This window comes from Bos javanicus, chromosome 12 (genome assembly GCF_032452875.1).
Source record: "Bos javanicus breed banteng chromosome 12, ARS-OSU_banteng_1.0, whole genome shotgun sequence".
Taxonomy (NCBI): domain Eukaryota; kingdom Metazoa; phylum Chordata; class Mammalia; order Artiodactyla; family Bovidae; genus Bos; species Bos javanicus.
The window spans coordinates 25828559-25851502 of record NC_083879.1 but is presented as its reverse complement, the minus strand read 5'-3'; the positions used below and the strand labels follow the sequence as shown (position 1 = coordinate 25851502).

Genomic DNA, 22944 nt, shown 5'->3' with positions numbered 1-22944 from the left:
TATTAGAGATTGTACTTTGTCATTTCTAAGAATAGGTCTGACACATAGAGGTGAAATACAGGAGGGCAAAGAGTGAATTCTACTTATTTATATAGAATATTTCAAGTTAAGAATGGAGATTTACTAAATTTTCATGGTCTCTTTATCTCTTTCCTGACTGATTCAGGCCCTGGAAAGTGAATTTGTTTCTTGCCAACTCCATCAGTGGATTGACCTTGTATTTGGATACAAGCAGAGAGGACCGGAAGCAGTCCGGGCTCTGAATGTTTTTCACTACCTAACCTATGAAGGCTCTGTGAACCTGGACAGTATCACTGACCCTGTGCTGAGGGAGGTAGGTAATAAGTTGGATATGATTCTGAAAATTTCTGCCGCCCTTCAACACAAACTTGGCTTTCCATCTCCTGCATAAATCTCCTTCCAATGTAAATTTTATAAAACATGGATTTCAAGTTCTTGACAAATGTGGAAAAGTGAGTGTTGTATGTCAAAACAAGTAATGAGGCTACCATGTAGTTCCTTTCTGAAATGCAGACATACACAGTGCACTTTAGTACCCCTCTTTTATTTTATTTCAGCGTCTTCATTGAAATGCTTAATGCCTTATGTGTTATAAATTAAAGAAACCTCTGCAGTCCATGGGGTTGCTGAGGGTCAGACATGACTGAGCGACTTCACTTTCACTTTTCATTTTCATGCATTGGAGAAGGAAATGGCAACCCACTCCAGTGTTCTTGCCTGGAGAATTCCAGGGACGGGGGAGCCTGGTGGGCTGCTGTCTATGGGATCACACAGAGTCGGACATGACTGATGCAACTTAGCAGCAGCAGCAGCAGCATTGAATATTTAAATATGAATAGTTCACATTAAAATAACCTGCCAATACCTATTTTTTTTTAATAAAAGCAGAACTACAGCCTGCTAGACGAAATACTCAAAAAATGCATCAGTAAAATAGATGAGATTATAGTATGTTATTCCTGCACATTCTCAACCTGAAATTTTATAGCTAACAGTTGGGAATTATATGCTAAAGTTTGTGTATAAGTATATTTTATGAAAATATTCATAAAATATATTATTTAAATCACTTGTACGTTGCACAAAATTATTTCAGATAGGTGTAAAGAGTGAAGATGCAACAGCTGCTAGATGAGTCTTGCTTCAAGGAAGCTGTATCTCAGTCTTCCATTCTACCAGATATCTGCCATCTGCTCTATGCAAAACAAGCAATCATTTCTACATTTCCAGTCACTAGGATGCTTTTTTATTTTTTTATTTTTTAATTTTAGAGGTGGAAAACTCATAGATTTGGGAAATAAAGCTGTAAAAGAAAAATTTGCATCCATAAAGTTATTTCTTACAGACTTCTATAAAGACAAAATGACTCTATTTGTATGGCTTCAAGCAGAGAAGAGGAGAGGGAAGGGAAGAGCCTCATGCTCCTTGATCATTGAGCCCTTGGGGCTAAATATTTGGAGAACACATTGCAAGCATATTATTAGGTGTAGTGTTCTACCATGTTGTATGCACAAGGAAATGGAATTATTGCCTGAAGCTGGAAGAAGGAGATAGGGACAGAGAAGGGATGAGTGAGAAAAGAGCCAGATACTTGAACATTTGTAGGTGAAATAAGGGATTTTGTCTACAAAATAATCTGATTAGTTTGTTCACAACTGGGAATTCTAATTCTGAGCTTAATTATTCTCTTAATAATGTACCCTTAACATATTCTCAGTGCTATAAATGCCTTACCACTATATTTTCTTTTCAGAACCAGTACCTTTAGAATCAGAAAAAGAAAAGAATTACAGTAGCTTATCCTTTTATGGCAAGACCAACTCCAGATTGTTTATTGACTTTTAAATATCATAAACATTTTTGCTCCTGAATATCTTAGTGTACATTCCACCCATTATAATATGCTGTCCTTAAGTTGCAAGTTGATCATCTTGAGCAAAATAAAAATATTTTAAGCATATTGTGCATAATGAAAGAACATAGCAGCATTAAAATTGACTGAAAATAGCAGATCTTTCCAACTTAAATTGAAGAAGGAAATGGCAAACCTCTCCAGTATTCTCACTGGGAAAATCCTACAGACAGAGGAGCCTAGCAGGCCCCAGTCTATAGGGTCGAAAAGAGTTAGACACAACTGAGTGACTGAGCATATTTAAATGAGAACAAAGAGATAAATGAGAAAAGGAAAAGGAAATGGAATTAGGATTGAGACTTTTTAAATGTGGATATAGTGTTTATTACTTGAATTCTATAAAAATACCTGCTACTACAAGGTAACACTCCTTTGCTTTGGACAGTAAAAAAAAAAAAAGAAAAAAAAAACTGTATAGAATTGTCAAACTGTAGAAAATCTCCATGAAACATTACATGAAAGAGAGTAATTTAAAAAATTAAAAAATAGGTTGGGAAGGGGTTCCAGCTTTCCCAGTCTGAGGGCATAGTTGCTGAACACTGAGGTTCCATTAGAGAAGCTCCCAGAGTCACTCAGTGCCATGTATGTCCTCCCTACCTAAGCCCCTCGCCCACCTCTCTCACCGAAAAACTTTTCTGTCAGTTCTTAAAATACTAGGTGAGAGAGCATGTACTTGGAACACTGTTACCTTACTTCCGCCAGGCAGCACAGGCTCACACACACACTAGCAGAGCACTGGCCCTGACCCACCCAGTGTTTTGTGGTTTAGATGCTAAGTCATGTCCAACTCTTTGAGACCCCATGGACTGTAGCCCACCAGGCTTCTCTGCCTATGGGATTTTCCAGACAAGATTATTGGAGTGGGTTGCCATGCTCTCCTTCAGGGGATCCTCCTGACTCAGGGATCGAACCCATGTTTCCTATGTCTCCAGCATTGGCAGGCAGATTATTTACTCACTGAGCCACCTGGGAAGCCCATCCTACCCAGAGGCCCTGTGTCAAATCAAGATAGCTTTATCTCTTTAAGACCACTAGGGAAGCACTTAGGACATTGCAGATATGACAGATGAAATGACCTTGCAAGGAATAGGAGTTAATTGCCCCCTCCACATTCCCCATGCTCACCTCCTTTACTTCACAACTAACATATTTCCACAAAATAAATTCTGTATTAATATTTAAGAAACTACAAAGATGAGAACCTGCCTGAATCCTGTGAGCTTTCTAATGTGGCCAAGTCATTTAGTGTTCTTCCACTTCCATTGCTTTGTCCATAAAGAAGGGATAATACCAAACATATGTTTGCCAGCATAAAAGCATCTAGCATCTATTGTCACAAGAAAGAACCCTGTGGATAGGTGGAACAGAGTATAGTATCATCATTATTTGGTGGTCATTTTTGCCCCTATGCAGTGAGGAGGCTCTCTGCAAGGCACACTGCCTTCCATCAAAACATCAACATCGAGTTCCAGGAGGTCTGCTCTGTGATGCTGTGATTTGAGAGAGTTGCTCTATACCTAAATGATCAGACAAAGGCTTTTGGGGAAAGTAGTGTTCAAAACGTTGAGCCTTTTATTGAGTTCATTGCATTCCTTTTATTTGATAAAGTTTATCTTGAAGTGAAGTAAAAAGTGAAATGAAGTCGCTCAGTCGTGTCCAACTCTTTGCGACCCCATGGACTGTAGCCCACCAGGCTCCTCCATCCATGGAATTTTCCAGGCAAGAGTACTGGAGTGGGTTGCCATTTCCTTCTCCAGGGGATCTTCCTGACCCAGGGATCAAACCTGGGTCTCCCACGTTGCAGGCAGATGCTTTACTGTCTGAGCCACCAGGGAAGCCCCAAAGTTCATTTCAGTATTTTTAAATATGAAATCACTCTATTTCACAAAGATAAAACCAAAAGAAAGTGGCAGTTATCTTACACTAAGCTCCAACTAGCCTAAAGAAGATAATTTTTAATGCCTTAACAAATGCTGATTTAAAGGAGAAATTTAATATACAAAAATCTACATATGTCCCTTTTGTAAAAGAGAATAGAAAAGATACACACACACACACACACACACACACACACACACACATATATATACATCTACAGTCTACCTAGAACTTTGAAGTTAGGGCTAAAATTTGAAAAATGTCTTAAGATTATTGATTCATTCTTCCTTGACAGGTGAAATCATGAAGCAGCACTAACCACAGCAATTATAGCATTAAAATGTCAAGAAATTAGAGGTCAGAATAACAGATAATTTTCTTCTCTATGTCAGATTTAAAATTGACATTCTTTGACAGCTTAGGATCTCTGGCTGAGAAAAATATGACAGCTTAACTTATTTTATACTTGTAAAGCAGTAATTGATAATAAACTTTATCATGACAGCCTCTGGGCAGAAACATGACAGAACAGTTTTGGTACCAAGCTCTTCATAACATGTAAACACTAGATCTGGGGGATATTAGGTATTATTTAAATTGTCTTAAGCCTGAGCTTTTATCATAGTCTTCTAGACACTTTTTTTTTCCATAGATGAGCTCATCTGACTATTTAAGCAGTATTTTTCAAGCATGATAATGAGTGTTTTTCATATTTATTTTTTCATGTTAATAAAATTATGTGATTTGCTTTATGTTTTTACTCCCCAAATGATGGCCAAGAAACTTAATCCTATGACCTACATGAGAAACAGGCTGTTCTGGTTTATATCTGGTCCCATGGTTTTCTATCTCCTTACTACTCAAATACGGTCCATAGACCAACAGTATCAGAATGAGCATCACCTGGGAACTTGATAGATAGACCCTCATACTCTGCTCTCAGCATTGCCCCCACACAGCCTAGTAAATCTGAATGTTAGGAAATCCCCTGGTGACCTGAGGCATTACAGTGTAGGAAGCACTGTGCTGCTGTTCAGTTGCTAAGTCATGTCCAACTCCTTGCGACCTCGTGGACTGAGGCACGCCAGGCTTCCCTGCCCTCCACTGTCTCCTAGCTCCATCCACTCTCCATCCTCTTTGCCTCCATCCCAAGGGTATCTCAGAACATCCAGGAAGAGGGCTCAAGCAAGTTTATTTTGAAAAAAAAATTCTTTAAAATAACAGAATATTTACTTATTTTTTTTGTTTTGTTTTGTTTTGTTTTGTTTTTGCTGTGCCACTGCAGCATGTGTGATCCTAGTTGCCAGACCAGGGACTGAACCCGTGCCGCCTGCATTGGAAGCACTGAGTCTTAATCACTAGCCGACCAGGGAGGTCCCTTACTTATTTTTAGACATGATATTCTTCTTATTCCCAAAATAATTCTTTAAAAAGTAAAAGGCTTTTTAATGGGCATTTCCATTTTAATTTAAACTGTAAATTTTCTATTTGTTCATGCTTTTAAATTTATTAAAACTTTTAACTCAGTAAAACTTCAGTAACTGTAGAGAAAATTTTAAGGTAACTTTAAGAAATCTTTATCAGCCATTTTTTTTCTCGTTTGTCCTTTACTCTTATAATGAGTGAAAAATATTCTAAAATTGTTTCTTAAAATTATCTCTGTTATAATCAGGAGTATAATTAGTCAAGCCTGTCTGCCTCAGAGTATGATTGTTTGATCCCTAGCAGTCAATGAAAGATGATGGAAAGGTGGACATCAGATAACAGATTATATCACAGCCCCAGCATCATTATTTGAGTGACATAAGGGAGTCACTTTAATGTACTTTTATTTAACCACCTAAAATATGATAATTGAAATGATATCTAACTCATAGGACTGTACTTGAGGATTGTATGTGAAAAGATATGTGAAAATACTTTGTAAACCGTGAAGCACTACTGGACATTGATTACTCCTGCCCCCAAACATAATTAAATGAAGTATTGTGGAAGAACTTCTGTTTTAATAATTTATTTCTCTGTATCATGATATCTGTAGTCAACACTGCCAAACTGAAAAATGATTTAAATGACTTCTCTTTGACTGTGAGAGAGATATACACAGAAGTCTACCATAAAAGGCTTGTTTTGCTAGCAAATTATTAGAACATATGGACCATGCAGCATTTATTTATACATTTTGATATTACCAGTAGTCATAAAAATGTGGTTATTTTAGTCTAATTTTCTGTTACCAGTATTTCTTAGTCTTAGACTATATATTCTTCATTTCTTTCTTTCTTCAATCTGACAGGGATAACAAAGCATTCCTTTGGATCTGCTATGGTGAAAATATGCCCATAGGAAGTAGAATAGATCTCTTCAGTTTTCACTTTATTTTCTTGCTGAAACATTCCTTGCTACTGCAGAGAACTGACATGATAGGGCTGTCAAGAACCAGCAAGACAAATGTGTCTTTAACCAAAACAGCTGCAATGCTGACTTTCCTAGAAAAGGAACTCATAAAATTTATAAGGAAAAAAAAATGAACCCACTTTTCATCTTGATCATGTAAATGAAGGTATTTATCATGACAACGTTGATGGCCTCTATAATAATTGCCTATTCTTTCTGAGAATCCGTTATTCCTAGTCTTTACTTTCCCTCATTTCTGACTTCTCTCTTTGATCTGACGAGGGATATTAACACCCACCCCTCCTGGATCGCTTGAGTGGGTTGTAGAACAATATTGTCTGTTTACTGGTGCCCTGACGCCTAATTGTCTTCAGATGGGGGATGTTCAGGGTTCTTCTCCTAGGCGACTATTCTGAGGCATGATAACAAATGATCAACAAAAGGGCAGATAAATATTTCTTAAAACCATTTTCATTCCCCCCCCCTATAATTACTAGAAATTTTACAGAGCTGAAAATCTTAACAAACTCAAAAGCCAAATTAACATAGAAAGAAAAGCCATACATTTTAAATTGTTGGAATAGAAATACACATTGGGTCTTTTTTACTTTTAAAGAATCATTTTGGGAACAACAAGAATCCCTAAATCTGGTAAGAGTATAGGTTCAAATGTATCTGTTGTTGTGCTTCTCATCTGTAGCAATAAGGCATGCATTGAGATAATTCAAGAATACAGTTTCTATATAGAAATTAGTATCAAGAAAATTAATGATACACATTTAATTTTGATTGGTGAATAAATCTTTTAATTTAGTTTTATCTTTTCTCCTTCTAATTACTGCAGTCCTTAGCTAGTCCATAGTCATCAATTGTGCATAGAAAAGCATAAATAATGCACTTAGTCAAAGTGAGATGTATGTCATTTATGTGAGGTATGCTTTTTTCTCTCTTTGTGTTATTTTTATTGTGTGGTGCTGAGAAGTGCTAATTATTGATTTTCAGAAATTAACAGCAAATGCTTTTACAAGCATCTAAAGTCATATTTTACACAAGGAAGAAGGGTGAAAATTGCAGCCTGCTGTTTGTAATAGGAATAGCTGGAAGAGACTTCCTTATCTTCAATTAACATAGATTTCAGTTATATTACACAGTTGTTACCTTAGCATAAATTAACAATTATTCAAAACATACTGCATGCTTCAGTTTCTTGAAGTGGGTATTACTCAAGCTAAGTACCTAACCATTTTAGTTAGATGTTTAGGACTCATGTTTAAATGTTTTAAACATATTGATAATGAGTCTATTTATAGCCATTTGATCTCAGTATAGTATATCTAAATTATTGTTTCCCATTTATGTCAAAGAAGAGCATTTGGTTTTGCCAAACACATGCAGTACTATTTTTAATTTGAATTTAATTGAGTCAAAGGGTATGATTTCATTTTGTAATGTTTATACCCACACCTGGTGAACCTTAGTCTTCATATCTTTATATGTACCAAACAAATCCATTTCAGCTTTATTATTCTCATTATTGTCTTTCCATGATCAGACACTCCAAGTGAATTTATTTTGTGTAGTGAAGCAGGTCACCACCGATACTACTCTCCCTTACCCCCTCCGCCTTCTCCTCAACCTCCTTCCTCCTCCATTTCCTGAATCAGCCAGCATAGAGTTTGCTTTATGTGAATTTATTCATCAAGGGGAAATTTGGCATGGATATTGTACTGTTGTTACCTCTCACATATCATTAAGTATTTCTGGACTGAGTCTTCTACTATGTACTATTGAATGATCAAACCCAAAGTGGGCAAAGAACCAAAAACCTGGGGGCATCCTTAAGAACTCATCTGCTAAAACTCTTGCTTCCAGGTCAATCTGAAAATTATCCAGAACAGAATGTTTTAGTTCTTTTTTTGAGGGTTAACAAGCATAGATTGAATAAGACTCCATGGTCTCCCCCAAGAAGCTTATAGCAGTGTTTATCCCTCAAATATTCTAAATCCTCAATAAAAATCTTACTTGGGTGTAATCACCTTTTGGTCAGTCCTACTTGGAAATGAAGCAAAAGCGAGCCAGCATTTTTCTCATTTATTATACCTGAACACTAATCCTAGTTGTATCCATCAGTGTGCTGTATGTGTCTCAGCACATTGCCCTTTCAGAGGGATAATGAAGACTCCGAAAAATGATATCTAAATGGTCAAGAAAAACAGGGAAAGAGTCTAAACATCACTAATCGTTATGCAAATGCAAAACAAAACCACAGTGAGGTGCCACTCCATACCCACTAGGCTGGATACAGTCAAACAAACAAACAGAAAATAGCAATGTTGGCAAAACTGGAATCCTTGAGAGTACTATGAGAATGTAAAATGGTGCAGCCTCTCTGGAAAACAATATAGAGGTTCCTCAAAAAATTAAAGAGAGACTTCCTGTATGATCTAGCAGTTTCACTACTGGTTATATATCCACAATTAAAAGCAAGATTTCAAAGAAATATATTGCATATCCATGTTCATAGCAGCATTATTCACAACAGTCAAAGTGTAGAAGCAATCCAAGGGTCCATGAGCAGGTGAACAGATGAAAAAGTATGCCATTTAGATATAACGGGATATTATTTGGCCTTAAAAAGGAAGGAAATTCTGAGGCACGCTGTAACAGGAATGAACCTTGAGGACATTATTCTGAGTGAAATAAGCCTGTCACAACAAGACAAATTACTGTTTGATTCCAGGTGCTTCCAATAGTCAAAATCAGAGAGAGAAAAAGTAGAAGGGTGGTTTCCAGGAGCTGTGAGGTGAAAGTCGCTCAGTCCTGTCTGGCTCTTTGCAACCCCGTGGACTGTACAGTCCATGGAATTCTCCAGGCCAGAATACTGGACTGGGTAGCCTTTGCCTTCTCCAGGAGTTGTTCCCAACCCAGGGATCGAACCCAGGTCTCCCACATTGCAGGCAGATTCTTTGCCAGCTGAGCCACAGGGGAAGCCCAAGAATACTGGAGTGGGTAGCCTTCTCCAGCGGATCTTCCTGACCCAGGAATCAAACCAGGGTCTCCTGCATTGCAGGTGGATTCTTACCAACTGAACTATCAGGGAAGCCCTTGATATCAGGGAAACCCTTCCAGGAGCTGGGGGAAGGTGAAATGAGCAGTTGTCTGATGGGTACAGAGTTTCAGTTTCTCAAGCTAAAGAGAGTTCTAGAGAATATGCACAATAATATGAATGTGTTTAACACTGCTGAACTGGACACTTAAAAATTGTTAGGATGGTAAATTTTACACTGTGAAATTTTATGTGGTAAATCTTAACCACAGTTTTAACAAATTTTAAACGGATAATCAAGAGTTTAAAAATAGTCCTATTTACAAAAATGTGGGGCAGATTAAAGTAGATAATCAAGGGAAGGTGAAGCCCCCTGGGGTTAACATCTGGTTACCAGGCCTAGGCTTGAGGGTGTAAGGGGAGGTAGCTTGTTGCCAGAAGCTGGCAGGAGAAGTAGCCCTGGGAATTGGTCACCCGGCAGAACCTGTGGCCTTAGGTAGAGAACTGCAACACAGCCAGTGCCAAACTGTGACCTGACAATGAGGGGGCGCACAATAAATGCTTTGCCTTCTACCTTGCGTCCCAACCAGTCAGAGGCCAACCCAGTACCAGGGGTGTGGTCCTTGGAGACCATCGCCCAGGGGCAAGGATGCCGATCCAGTTCACTTCTCTGTGCCCTGAGTGAGCCACCACTCTGGAGCAAACTTATTTAAGGCATTCAGGGTAGAACAGCCACTACCTTCGCATTAAAATACATGGATTTTTCTACCTGATTTGACTTAGTTTTCAGGAGAAAAAGTGAGTGAGCTTGCCACCTGTGGCACTGACCTAATATATTTTTTTAGATGTTCCAGACAGAGCTTTTTTATCTAGAGGATATGGTGTTTTTCACATTAATTTGTTAAGTCAATTATGTAATATCCTTATAATTTATCATTCTAAGGAGGAAGTGTAGGAATCAGCAGGAAGAGAAATCTCCAGTATGTATCTGTATATGTGTATATATATGTATTAGATTTATACCAAAAGAATATATATATATACATATTTGTATATAAAAATTTGCTGATATATATATATATATATATATATATATATATATATATATCAGCTTTATACCAAAAAAATAAAAGCAAGCACTGAGGCAAGTAAATGAGCAAATTGGAACCCCTTCCTCAGATATTTTCTAACATAGTCTGATAGTTAAAACAAATATGGTCCTTTTTTGCTTGAGTTATCAAATATTTGCTTAAATATTCTAATACTTTTGCGAGTGTAGGCGGCCTACAGTCCGGGGGTTGCAGAGTCCTGCAAGACTTGTGACTAAGCACGCATGCACGCATAGGCTTAGCCTTAATGCAGTTGATTTTTAAAACAAAGGAAACATCTTGGTTCTTCTGTTTTGTAGTTTCTGTGAAAAACTAGAAGCAGTTTAATATAAAATAGCATTTTAATTTTTTATATAGTTAAATGTTTATAAGGCAAGAAATAATAAAGTGCAGATATTATTTGCTTGATTTATTTTGCTATTTTTCCAGCATTAAAAAGTAATGCTTTATATGATCTTGTTTTATTGCAACAATAAACCAGAAGCAAAGGCTTATCAGTTAAAATACATTCTGCCATTAAGTAATCTTTCTTTTTATCATTTCAGGCTTTCAGAATTCCATGTTTTTCCTATTTGATAGAGAATTGGTAGAATTGTAGGTAGAACCGAGTGATAAAAATCACATATATATTTTTAATTGTATTATATGTTGAAGTTGTATTTTCTGTCAAAGGGGAAAAAAAGAATATCCACTCTCAAGCATTAAAATCATTCTAAATAAGAGCTGTATACTGAGATAAGCACAACACTAAATTTTTTGAAAATCTTTTTCTGTGTTCCCAAGCTTTTACTTTTTTTTCTTAAATTTTCTGAAATTTGCTGATAATTGGTAATTTGAACATAATCTGGTATTTTGCATTATGGATAGCATAGCCTATCGTACTTTACGAAATGCTGATTTTTTTTAAACCATTTAAAAGATTTTACCAACCAAGGAAAATGGATATAAAACAGGTCATTTGACAGCCTACCTTATTAGCTTCTTCCTACTGTCTCTCTCATGGCACTTAGACCTGATGGCATTTCATCTGAAAGACAATGCTAAATTAACATTTGCCAAAAAAAACTGGAACTTGTAAAGGTTCCATCAGAGAAAAATATATCTGGGCTAAATTCATCTGCACAAAGTGTTTATCTGATGCCTACCAGGGAAAGCGTAAGTAGATAACCAGACTACACAGAGGGAAGGAGAAAGCACGTTTGTTCACCTAACTTTTGTCTTTTATTTTGAATTTACCATTAATTTGAACATCATTCTGAACTTTGCCTTAACTGTCACCACGTTTCCTTGTACCTTGGTTGTGAAGTTTTTTGTATTAATGGGCAGACATGCAACACACATGCACCACAGCATGTTCACTCTCTTCTGAGGATTTAATCCCAAACGTGGGCTTCCCTGGTGGCTCAGAGGGTAGAGCATCATCTGCCTGCAATGCAAGAGACCTGGGTTTGTTCCCTGGGTCAGAAAGATCCCCTGGAGAAGGAAATGGCACCCCACTCCAGTACTCTTGCCTGGAAAATTCCATGGACGGAGGAGCCTGGTAGGCTACAGTCCATGGGATTGCAAAGAGTTGGACACGACTGAGCGACTTCACTTTCTTTTCTTTCTTTCTAATCCCAAACTTGTATCTTTGTTCATATAGGAGGTAGAACTTTCTTGGGAGGAAAGGCAAGAAGGGAAAACAAAACAGTTAAGCAAGAGATATAGCAGGTCAGAGGAATAAAGCTTGTGTCACAGCTATTGCAAGCACATAGCGGGACAACAGAGGATGAGATGGTTGGATGGCATCACTGATTCAATGGACATGAGTTTAAGTAAACTCCGGGAGTTGGTGATAGACAGGGAGGCCTGGCGTGCTGCAGTCCATGGGGTCACAAAGAGTTGCACACGACTGAGTGACTGAACTGAACTGTAGGGCCTCTTTATGCAAATGTAAAAAGCCACCCTGTTCAGGAGGTTGAATTACAAAAAGGGCCCCTTTCTTTGGCAATCGGGGTCAGTTCTATCACTCATTTACCCCCCAACTGGGCACCTTGGTACGTGGTATCATCACCGACACCCACCATACACAGTGCCCTGACCTGTGGGGAAGTTGAAAGACTAGAGAAAACTCGTTGAGAATAAGTGGGAAAAGGGAGAGCTGGATGGGGCTTCCCAGGTGGCTCAGCAGTAGAGAATCTGCAGGAGCCATGGGAGACTGGAGCTCGACCCCTGGGTGGGGAAGATCCTCTGGAGGAGGAAATAGCAACCCACGCCAGTATTCTTGCCGGGACAGTCCAGTGAATAGAGGACCCTGGTGGGGTACAGTCCGTGGGGGTTGCAAAGAGTCAGACACGACCGAGCAGTGAGCACGCACACACAGGAGAGCTACTTGAAGGCAGGGGTAATTTTGTAATTTGACAGGTGGGTCCTGGAGTATTTTACAAAGAGAGCCAAACAATACTAAGGAGAGGAACAATCAGAAAGTAGGGAGGACAAAAGGGAAACAGTGTGTATGGGAACTTTCCCTAGTAGGAGCTTTATATTCCATGTAAGCAGGTAAAACTGAGTTGTGTGTCATGTGTGTGTATGAAATCTGGAAATCAGAGGTACTTACATTGTCCTCCTAAGCATAATTCGGTTCACATTTTCCTTTTCCTTCTCTGCCTTTCCCTGCAGAATTCCTGTTTTAGAACTTCCCCCAAGGTGTTAAAAGCAGTCTTTTTACCCTCTAATTTTAGAACATACCTGTTTCTTTTTTTATTATTGAAGTATAGTTGATTTTTGCGGTGTTTCAAGTGTACAACACCTGTGTGTGTCATACGTATTACACAACTCATGTGCTCTCATATGCAATGTTAATTTATCCTTTCTTCACTGAAAAGGGCAACAGACAATATACATAATACAATAGATTTTTTGTAACATAAACTAAAGTTTTGGTATTCGATTTTAAAAGGATTCACAAATGCTGATGTGGTCAAGCAGGGCATAAACTATTGAAGCTGGGCGAGGTGGCAGTTTATGCACGGGTCACATGAGCGATGGGCCTTAAAAAGGAGTCTCTGTGCTCCAGCCGAGTGTTACCACACAGGAATGATGATGGGGCCACGCAGGAGCTTCTGATTCTTATGAGAGAAGCCAAAAAACCCCAGTTTACTGTATGAAATTTCCTGACCTGTACATGTTGACTCAAGTAGAAACTGTGCCTGTGAGCTGAATCTAGCCCATGGGATGCCAGTATGTGACATCTGGCTGAACGTAAGCCCCTGTGACATCCTGGCTAGAATGTAACCTCCACAAGAGTAGTCATCTGTATCTGTTTTGTTTGGTGAGTATCAGAGATCTCTAGAATGGTAGGTGCAAAATAAATACATGTCTTAATGAATAACATTATCTTTCTGACCCATGCAGAGCAATATATAGAGAAATAGAAATATTTTGAATTTTTTAAGATCCCATTTCTGATAATATAGAAAGAATCCAAGTTATAATTAACTTTTAGTAGTTGTTTGGATGTTTTTTACTTGATGTCTTTAGGAAAATTCCATTATATGGCAAAAAAAAAAAAAAAATCCACATAGCAAAAACTCTTTTTTATGATGTTGACCAGCTAATTTCTACTTAACCTTCAAACCTCAGCTCTTGTTCTTTTTCTGGAAGTCCCTGTCCTTACAGCCCTTCTCTCCCTCCCCCATCCTCCACCTGAGTCTGATTGTCACTCCTCGGGGCTCCCGGGCCCTCTGGGTTTGCCTCACCCATGATCCTCCCTAACATGCACCTTGATGTCCTCATCTCATGTCCTCGTGGGCTGAAAACTTCTGGGGGACAGTCTGCTGTCTGAGTTTGTATGCCTTGGCGTAGAGTAAACATTCAAAAGATGTTCGTTAAGTTATTTCTGTGGTATTGAGTTGTAAGAATCAAGAGCTCTGAAGTTTTCCTCGCTACTGTGCTTTTCTCTTTTCAGGCTACCTTTCGGTTTTGCCCAAATGCCCTACCATTTCCCCACTTCTGTATTCAGACATTTTTCGAAGGACTAAATCACAGCCTTAACCTACAGAGAGTCGCAGGCTGAGCAAACAGACACACATAAAGAATTCTGTGTTGAGTTCCATGATAAAGGGGAAGATAGGCTGTGAGAATATGGAGGACATTGATTATGATTTAGGACATCTGGCAAGGATTTAAAACCCTGCCCAAGGTTAGCATGAAGGGAGGTGTTTTCTTCTCCATCAGAACAACTATTCAATCTTTATGCTTCATAAGTTGCAGTGTGGACTGTGTATATCCCTGGGCATGTGCCCATAGAAAGTACCTCCCTCCCTTTTTTATTTTTAAAAGATTCAATATGTTTAAAGAAATGAAACAGGCAATCAAAAATATGAGCTAGTAACAGAGAAATGACACCATAAAAATTAATCAGTCCCCCACCCCTTTCTGCTCTAGTTTTATTTGTATCTCTGTTCATAGCCCAACCTGCCTATGGAAAACTATTTTCTCCTCAGCATCACTTTTTTAAAAATATCAAAATCTTTGAACATATGAAAGTGGAGAGAATGATATACAAATAATAATATAACAGATTTCCACTTGCCCAATAACGATAATCAGCAGTAGTACCTCCCATCTTGGTGAAAAGAAGACTTTGATTACTTTCTAAATGTGGGGGAGCCAGTCAAGAAAATCAGTAGGTGCTCACATACCATTCAAACGTTTTAATAGACTTAGACAACATGCTTTTTCAAGATCAGAAAGGTCTGATCAATTTAAACTCAAAGGGTAAGAAATTATTGGAGGACAGGATTACATGATAGCTAAAAGATAAATATTGAACTAGGAACCTTTAGGTCATGAAAGCATGTGATGTAGATCGTAGGAAAGAGAAATTCAGTTTTGTCTTAAAAGAAATAAATGTTGAATGTTGGGAACAGATTGACTTATTGAAAAGGTAAGATTGAGTACAACTTAAAATTCACCCTGATGCCATTTGAAGCATTTAAGATATATATATGTGCATGTGTACTCTGCCTCAATCCAAAAGGATGAGTGGCAGGACCCACTAGAGCCAACTGTACAGACGATTTCTAGAAATAAAGTCAGTTTCATAACATTTTCTAATATAATTTTAATAGTTCCCCTTCAGGAAAAAAGTTAAAGTCAAGCAAAGCATGTTTATTGATCCACTTCCTTTTTGAACATTTAAAAGCTACCTACTCAAATGCAGGGCACTGATCTAGGAATTTAAATGTGTTTGATTTTACTTCTGTCTCCCTCCCCACTCCCTGGTCCTCTATCTGGAGGAGTAAAAACACAAGTAATAGTAGATATCATTATATTTAGTTCATGATGCATTAAGCTGGGTATTGGACATTTTCTAACCAGGGCAACTTTTAACAATACAATTCTTTTTTTTTTTTCCCAAATAATTCTCAGAATTTATTGTTAATAATGTGAACCTAACCAGAAATAGTCTCTCCCCTTTCTAATCATAAATCTTGCTTTGGGGAGATGAAGTATGATGGTATCTGTGTGAGCACAATTTAGTTGGTAGTCACAGTTCTCATGGAGAAGGCAATGGCACCCCACTCCAGTTCTCTTGCCTGGAAAATCCCATGGACAGAGGAGCCTGGTAGGCTGCAGTCCATGGGGTCGCACAGAGTCGGACACGAATGAAGCAACTTAGCAGCAGCAGCAGCACAGTTCTCATGTGAGTGGACACCATGCAAATAAATGTATACATTAAAATTGGACCATACTTAAAAAGATTTAGTAATTCATCCTGTTGCCTCTGCAAATAAAGAGCCAAAGCCCCATTATGCACTTGCTAAAATATGGCAGATAATGATGCATTCATGTTTAATATTGCTAATAAATTTGAAAATTCACACTTTTATTGATAAACGTTTTCTTAAAATGCAGTCCAGGAGGACAGATTGTTAAATTTAAAGACTTTATAAATGAGAATTGAAGATAGTGATACGATTAGTGGCAGGGCTGTGCCAAGAGTCATCTACCAACTTACCTGACTCCCAAGCATTCAGCAGTGACTTTCGTATTTCACTTTTATGTGCCACCAAACTGCACACAATTTTAGGGGAAAAATTAACATGGTAACAGAGTAATAATAATAGTAAATAATAGTAATAATCATAGTAAATATTGTGCTTCTCCTTATTGACTTAAATTACATGCTTATAATATTTCAGAAAAATATTTCTGTTAGTCTGGTTTAATAGATTGCATTTTTTGGCTGTAAAATGTATGTATAGAAGAAATACTTAAATCTCTTTTAAGATTTTCTCTTTGACATATGGACCAAAAAGGTGTATTGCACACTTCAGACAGTTTGCAATCTAGAAATATTCATTGGAAATGACAAAGTCTCATTAATATTTCCATCTGCATAGGTTTTAATGACATATTGCATAGGTTTTAATGACATATTGCATAGGTCAGGATGCCCCAAGAATTATTTCCTCTTTGGGTTAGTTCTCTCTAAAATTGCAGAAGATTTTTGAGAGGAATGAATTCATAGCTTATAGATAATATTTCAGAATATATCTTAGAATAGCATAGCACACTAAACTGTATTTTTTGTAGTGAAAGTTTTGCTGTATTTGATGACTATACAGAAGTCTTAATGTTCTTTCTACTTACTACTCTCTAATTGATTAGAAGACATGCTTATTTGAATTTTATCTTGTATCCTTAGTGGACTTTATGTTTCATTCTTTTTTTTTCTATTAAGATTCCAGAAGCTTATTTCATTAGAGATCCCCATACGTTTCTTCTTACAAAGGACTTTATTAAGGTATTTGTGTTGTATTTAGTGTTCAGAGTGTTCTCTGGTCTCTAGCTGCTTGCATGTACTCACAGGATAACATTTCCACATTTAACCCCAGCTTCTAAATAAGAATAGTGACTTAACGGAAGCATGTTTGGAAGGAGAAGCAGAGCTTGTCTACAAAATACTAACACTTGGATGGTTCTGCACCCTGGGAGAAGAGCACCCGGTGAATTTTCTGGACTTTTTTCATGGCTGACTTGGGATACACTTTGCGTTGTCAGAGTGTGTTGACCTCTCTCGTTGATGCATACTGATTGTGACAATCACTCTCCTTCCCCTGCAGGCCATGGAGGCACAGATACAGAACTTTGGACAAACGCCATCTCAGTTGCTTATTGAGCCACATCCGCCTCGGAGCTCTGCCATGCACCTGGTAAGACGTAGCAGCTTGCGGAACATTTCTGTCTTTCTTTGTACCTGAGTAGAGTTCAAATAAAATAGTGATTTTTTTAGCAGCGTTTTAAATCTTCTCGATGTATTGGCTTAACTCTTCAGCCTCAGGATATACTGATTACCTAGAAAGAAACAGAAAAAGGAGTATAGTTCTTACCTTTAAGTTCGGCTTCAGCTAGCTCAATTTTGGATTCACAAAAATCACCACCCTCTCTATTAGGAGTTGGCTCATATACATAAGCCCCTTCATACACATACAGGCTTATAGATATACACAGGCACCAAAATTAGGTTACACTTATAAATTAGAATGAAAAATATAAAAGAAACACAATCTAAAGGTAGCTGGTTTGATCTTTGGGGGCAAAGTGTGGTAGAGGAAGTATTCATTTTAAGAAAAGGAAAGAAATATAAAGATAATATACAGCCTCTGCATGGCAGCAGTCAAGAAAATAGATTAAAAATAAGGACCTCAGAGCCAGATTTGGGTCAAGTACCATGTCTGCCTCGAACTAATGAATGAATTGGGCGAGGTATTTAAGCTCTTTGTTTACATTTCAGCCTGTGTAGCCTGAGGGTAACAAATCGCACCAGCCCTGAAAATGCAATGACTCAGTACTGTATGTAGCACTTAGACCAGCCCCTGGCATACAGGTACTCAGTAAATGTTAGCTGGCGTTATATTCTCAGTTTGCAAGGGAAGAAGTAATAGTCTTTTCATTTCAATCTGAATCTTTTGAGATCCATTTTCATAAGAATACGACCCCTTTTCAGTTTTTAGCAAACAGTTAACATTTCTCTATTTAATTTGAAGGTAAAAATTTTTCTAAGAAACTACTTTAGAACTTACTTTTTCACTGTGATTTTCCACTAAGCTTTTACTGAGGGAAAAAAAAAATGCTTGACGGCAAAAATGTATTTGCAGCATGAATTACAGTTCATCAACTTTTCTAGATAATTGTCAAGGGACCAGATATCCTCATACTGGAGTAAAATGCCCTGGAACATGGTCCATAATATATGTATAAACAAATGTACAGGTTGTTATTGTGTGATAGAAGTATTGTTCATACCTTTCATTTATCCTGTCAACTACTTTACACATTTGAATCGAGCCCTCTCTGTGTGCCAGGCATGACATTAAGCATTGGCAGTACAGAGGCGAGGCATCCTCTATACCGTCAAAGGGTTGGTAGTCCATCACCTACTGAAGCATAAACAAATGTGTGTGTTTGAAAACATTTCTTTTCCTATACAGTAACTCAGCTGAGCAATTTCACTGTTTAATGAACTCTGCTGCTTGAGGTGGGTCCTCACATGCAGCCAAACAGAGAGGCTTTCACCACGCGTGCCGTCCCCAGCCCCACACCCAGGCACAGCGTAGACATGGGGCCTGCAGACCTGAGAGGAAGCATTTTAACAAACTGTCCAAGAGAATCTCTCTCACACTTTATTTTATGAAATGCTTTGGCAGAAGAGTTTTATCCCCGTGTTGGTTTTCTCTGTTTAATAATAATAGTAGTAAAAAATATTTACCCTGGAGAAATGCCCAGTCAGAACTCATTACTTTCCTAGGGGAAATTGTTAGAGGCTAAATTGGCATGGAACTGTTTATAAAGAAAATCAGCTTTTTAAGTTTATGTAGCAGAGAATTCACACACACACACACACACACACGTCTCTATAAAATAGTGAACAATTAGAAAACATGCATGAAAGCTAAATAGTGGTTATTTCCAGCATTCTTATCTATCTTTTATGTAATAATGTGTACAGTATTTTGCAACCCACGCCAGTATTCTTGCCTGGGAAATCCCACGGACAGAGGAGCCTTACAGACTACATTCCATGGGTTGGCAAAGAGTCAGATATGTCTTGGCGACTAAACCACCACCACCATACTACTTACTAGTAGTACTAATAGTGTCTCCTTTCTGTCAAGTCATATACTAGATGTTTGAGAAACAAAGATTAAAAAAGCAAAGAGAGTGTTGTCTCTCAGGAAGCTCACCATTGAGCACGGGAAGGAGCCTAAACCACGGTCATCAGAGACACAGCAGAAACGTACCCATGGAGCACGGACAAGGGAGGCTGTGGAATTTTAATTATTTAGACTGTAGCCATGCCCCCACATCATCCAGGTAAAAGATGAAAGAATCAATTCACTTCGTATTTCACATAAACACTGTCGGGAACTGGCTTGACTGATCTTTCCACCACAGTGGTGTAACCGCACTGAAAAATTACACTGCATCATGTGGACATATCTCTAAGCTAACTTCTTAAATCTCTGGAAGCGTGTTAGTCACTCAGTCATGTCCGACTCTGCAACCCCATGAACTGTAGTCCACCAGGCTCCTCTGTCCATGGGATTCTCCAGGCTAGAATACTGGAGTGGGTTGCCATGTCCTTCTCCAGGGGATCTTCATGACCCAGGGATTGAACCTGGGTCTCCTGCATTGCAGGCAGAGTCTTTACCATGCAAGCCACCAGGGAAGCCCTCTTCCATCGTCTGGCAGCACCTAAATTGCAGCTGGTTATTAGTAATTGGGGGTCCTCTCCCAGCAGCTGTGCGGAGTGCCTGCTCCTTTGGCTGTGCCCGCCTCACAGACCAGAGCGCCGACTGCTCTGCTGCCTGCTTGCGCTCACGCTAGCTTGTTTTAATCTCACGCTCCCCCACGCTGTCACTAACTCTGTTATTCTTTCTGTTTTCTTTGCTCTCCTCCCTTTCTATTCAACAGTGTTTCCTTCCACAGAGTCCACTCATGTTTAAAGATCAGATGCAGCAGGATGTGATCATGGTGCTGAAGTTTCCGTCAAACTCCCCAGTGACGCACGTGGCGGCCAACACGCTCCCCCACCTGACCATCCCTGCGGTGGTGACGGTGACCTGCAGCAGGCTGTTTGCCGTGAACCGATGGCACAACACAGTAGGTACGTGGGCCTAAGGGAGTCACTTACTAGCGGGGTCTAAAACGCTGTGGTTCAGGTAAGTGTGTGGAGGGCTAGCGAGTGTGCCACATGAGCTACAGAAAGCAGCAGAATAAATAACTGCCAGACTTCACTAAATAACTCGTCTGCCTTCTTCATTGCTGCTGTGTTACAGTGCCGTACGCGGTGCTTGTTGTTGTTTAGTCACTCGGTCATGTCCAACTCTTGTGACCCCATAGATGGTAATCCACCAGGCTCCTCTGCCCATGGGATTTCCCAGGCAAGAACACTGGAATGGGTTACCATTTCCTCCTCCAGGGGATCTTCCCAACCCACGGATCGAACCCTTGTGTCTGCATTGACAGGCAGATTCTTTCCCACTGAGCCACAGGGACGCTCACAGAATGCTTGGCTAATGGATCAGTATCTAATAAGTATTTGATGAATTGAAGCAGTTCTACAAATAATTCAGGTCCTCCCACCCTGCTCCTGCAAGGGGAAGAAAAAAAAAAAAAACACAAATTTTATCCCATACTAAACAAAAACAAGTTTGAATCTAGGTGGTTTCAAATCCTTTTTCTCCCACTTGATTAACTCATTTAGGAAATATCCGAATGACCACTTTGTGTCAAGTGGTCCTGGGCACTGGGAGTGCAGCAGTGGACAAGGCAAATAGCATCCCTCTCTTTGTGGAGCTTTGAGTCCGAGAGAAGACAAAATCTAAATTGTTTAGCCATTTCATGTGTGTTTTCTCCAAACTCATTCCTGAAGGTTCTAGCCAGTACATCTTGAAGTGATACAATTCTGTCATGAAAATTCAACAAATTGATACTTATCCAGCCAGGACAGCAGTGGATGTGACTAAATGATTTAGTTGGCCCAGTTCATTACTTATATGATCTCCCTAGAAGCCTCAATATCCCCACTGTCTCTAAGTTTGAATGGCTGAACCACACCAAGTTCACCTGAATCTTAATTCTACTGACTTCTGCATCACTCTGGAAAACCAGATTACTTTTAGCTTAATCTCCTAAGAATTTCTGAATACCCCTGTTTTATGGTTATTGGTAATACTTTCAACATGAAGTAGAGCGACTTCCATTCACTCAGAAATATGGAGAAGAAAGCAGTCCTAAGGGGAAAGTTCATAGCAATACAGGCACACCTCAAGAAACAAGAAAAAAGTCAAATAAATAACCTAACTCTACACCTAAAGCAACTAGAAAAGGAAGAAATGAAGAACCCCAGGGTTAGTAGAAGGAAAGAAATCTTAAAAATTAGAGCAGAAATAAATGCAAAAGAAACAAAAGAGACCATAGCAAAAATCAACAAAACCAAAAGCTGGTTCTTTGAAAGGATAAATAAAATTGACAAACCATTAGCCAGACTCATCAAGAAACAAAGGGGGAAAAATCAAATCAACAAAATTAGAAACGAAAATGGAGAGATCACAACAGACAACACAGAAATACAAAGGATCATAAGAGACTACTATCAACAATTATATGCCAATAAAATGGACAACGTGGAAGAAATGGACAAATTCTTAGAAAAGTACAACTTTCCAAAACTCGACCAGGAAGAAATAGAAAATCTTAACAGACCCATCACAAGCATGGAAATTGAAACTGTAATCAAAAATCTTCCAGCAAACAAAAGCCCCGGTCCAGACGGCTTCACAGCTGAATTCTACCAAAAATTTAGAGAAGAGCTAACACCTATCCTGCTCAAACTCTTCCAGAAAATTGCAGAGGAAGGTAAACTTCCAAACTCATTCTATGAGGCCACCATCACCCTAATACCGAAACCTGACAAAGATCCCACAAAAAAAGAAAACTACAGGCCAATATCACTGATGAACATAGATGCAAAAATCCTTAACAAAATTCTAGCAATCAGAATCCAACAACACATTAAAAAGATCATACACCATGATCAAGTGGGCTTTATCCCAGGGATGCAAGGATTCTTCAATATCTGCAAATCAATCAATGTAATACACCACATTAACAAATTGAAAAATAAAAACCATATGATTATCTCAATAGATGCAGAGAAAGCCTTTGACAAAATTCAACATCCATTTATGATAAAAACTCTCCAGAAAGCAGGAATAGAAGGAACATACCTCAACATAATAAAAGCTATATGTGACAAACCCACTGCAAACATTATCCTCAATGGTGAAAAATTGAAAGCATTTCCTCTAAAGTCAGGAACAAGACAAGGGTGCCCACTTTCACCATTACTATTCAACATAGTTTTGGAAGTTTTGGCCACAGCAATCAGAGCAGAAAAAGAAATAAAAGGAATCCAAATTGGAAAAGAAGAAGTAAAACTCTCACTATTTGCAGATGACATGATCCTCTACATAGAAAACCCTAAAGAGTCCACCAGAAAATTACTAGAAATAATCAATGACTACAGTAAA

The 22944-nt window shown here is 38.6% G+C and overlaps 1 protein-coding gene across 6 annotated transcripts in view; it reads left to right on the top strand.

Moving 5' to 3' along the window:
- NBEA (neurobeachin) overlaps positions 1-22944 on the top strand; it is a 676277-nt gene that overhangs the window by 629406 nt on the left and 23927 nt on the right. For 3 of the 6 annotated variants that reach the window (XM_061434789.1, XM_061434787.1, XM_061434792.1), the window contains 4 exons: positions 167-334; positions 17091-17153; positions 17473-17562; positions 20324-20516. In XM_061434789.1, coding sequence (XP_061290773.1) covers positions 167-334; positions 17091-17153; positions 17473-17562; positions 20324-20516 — 514 coding nt within the window. The remainder of the gene's footprint in view (positions 1-166; positions 335-17090; positions 17154-17472; positions 17563-20323; positions 20517-22944) is intronic. The other 3 variants (XM_061434788.1, XM_061434791.1, XM_061434790.1) reach the window with 3 other exon arrangements.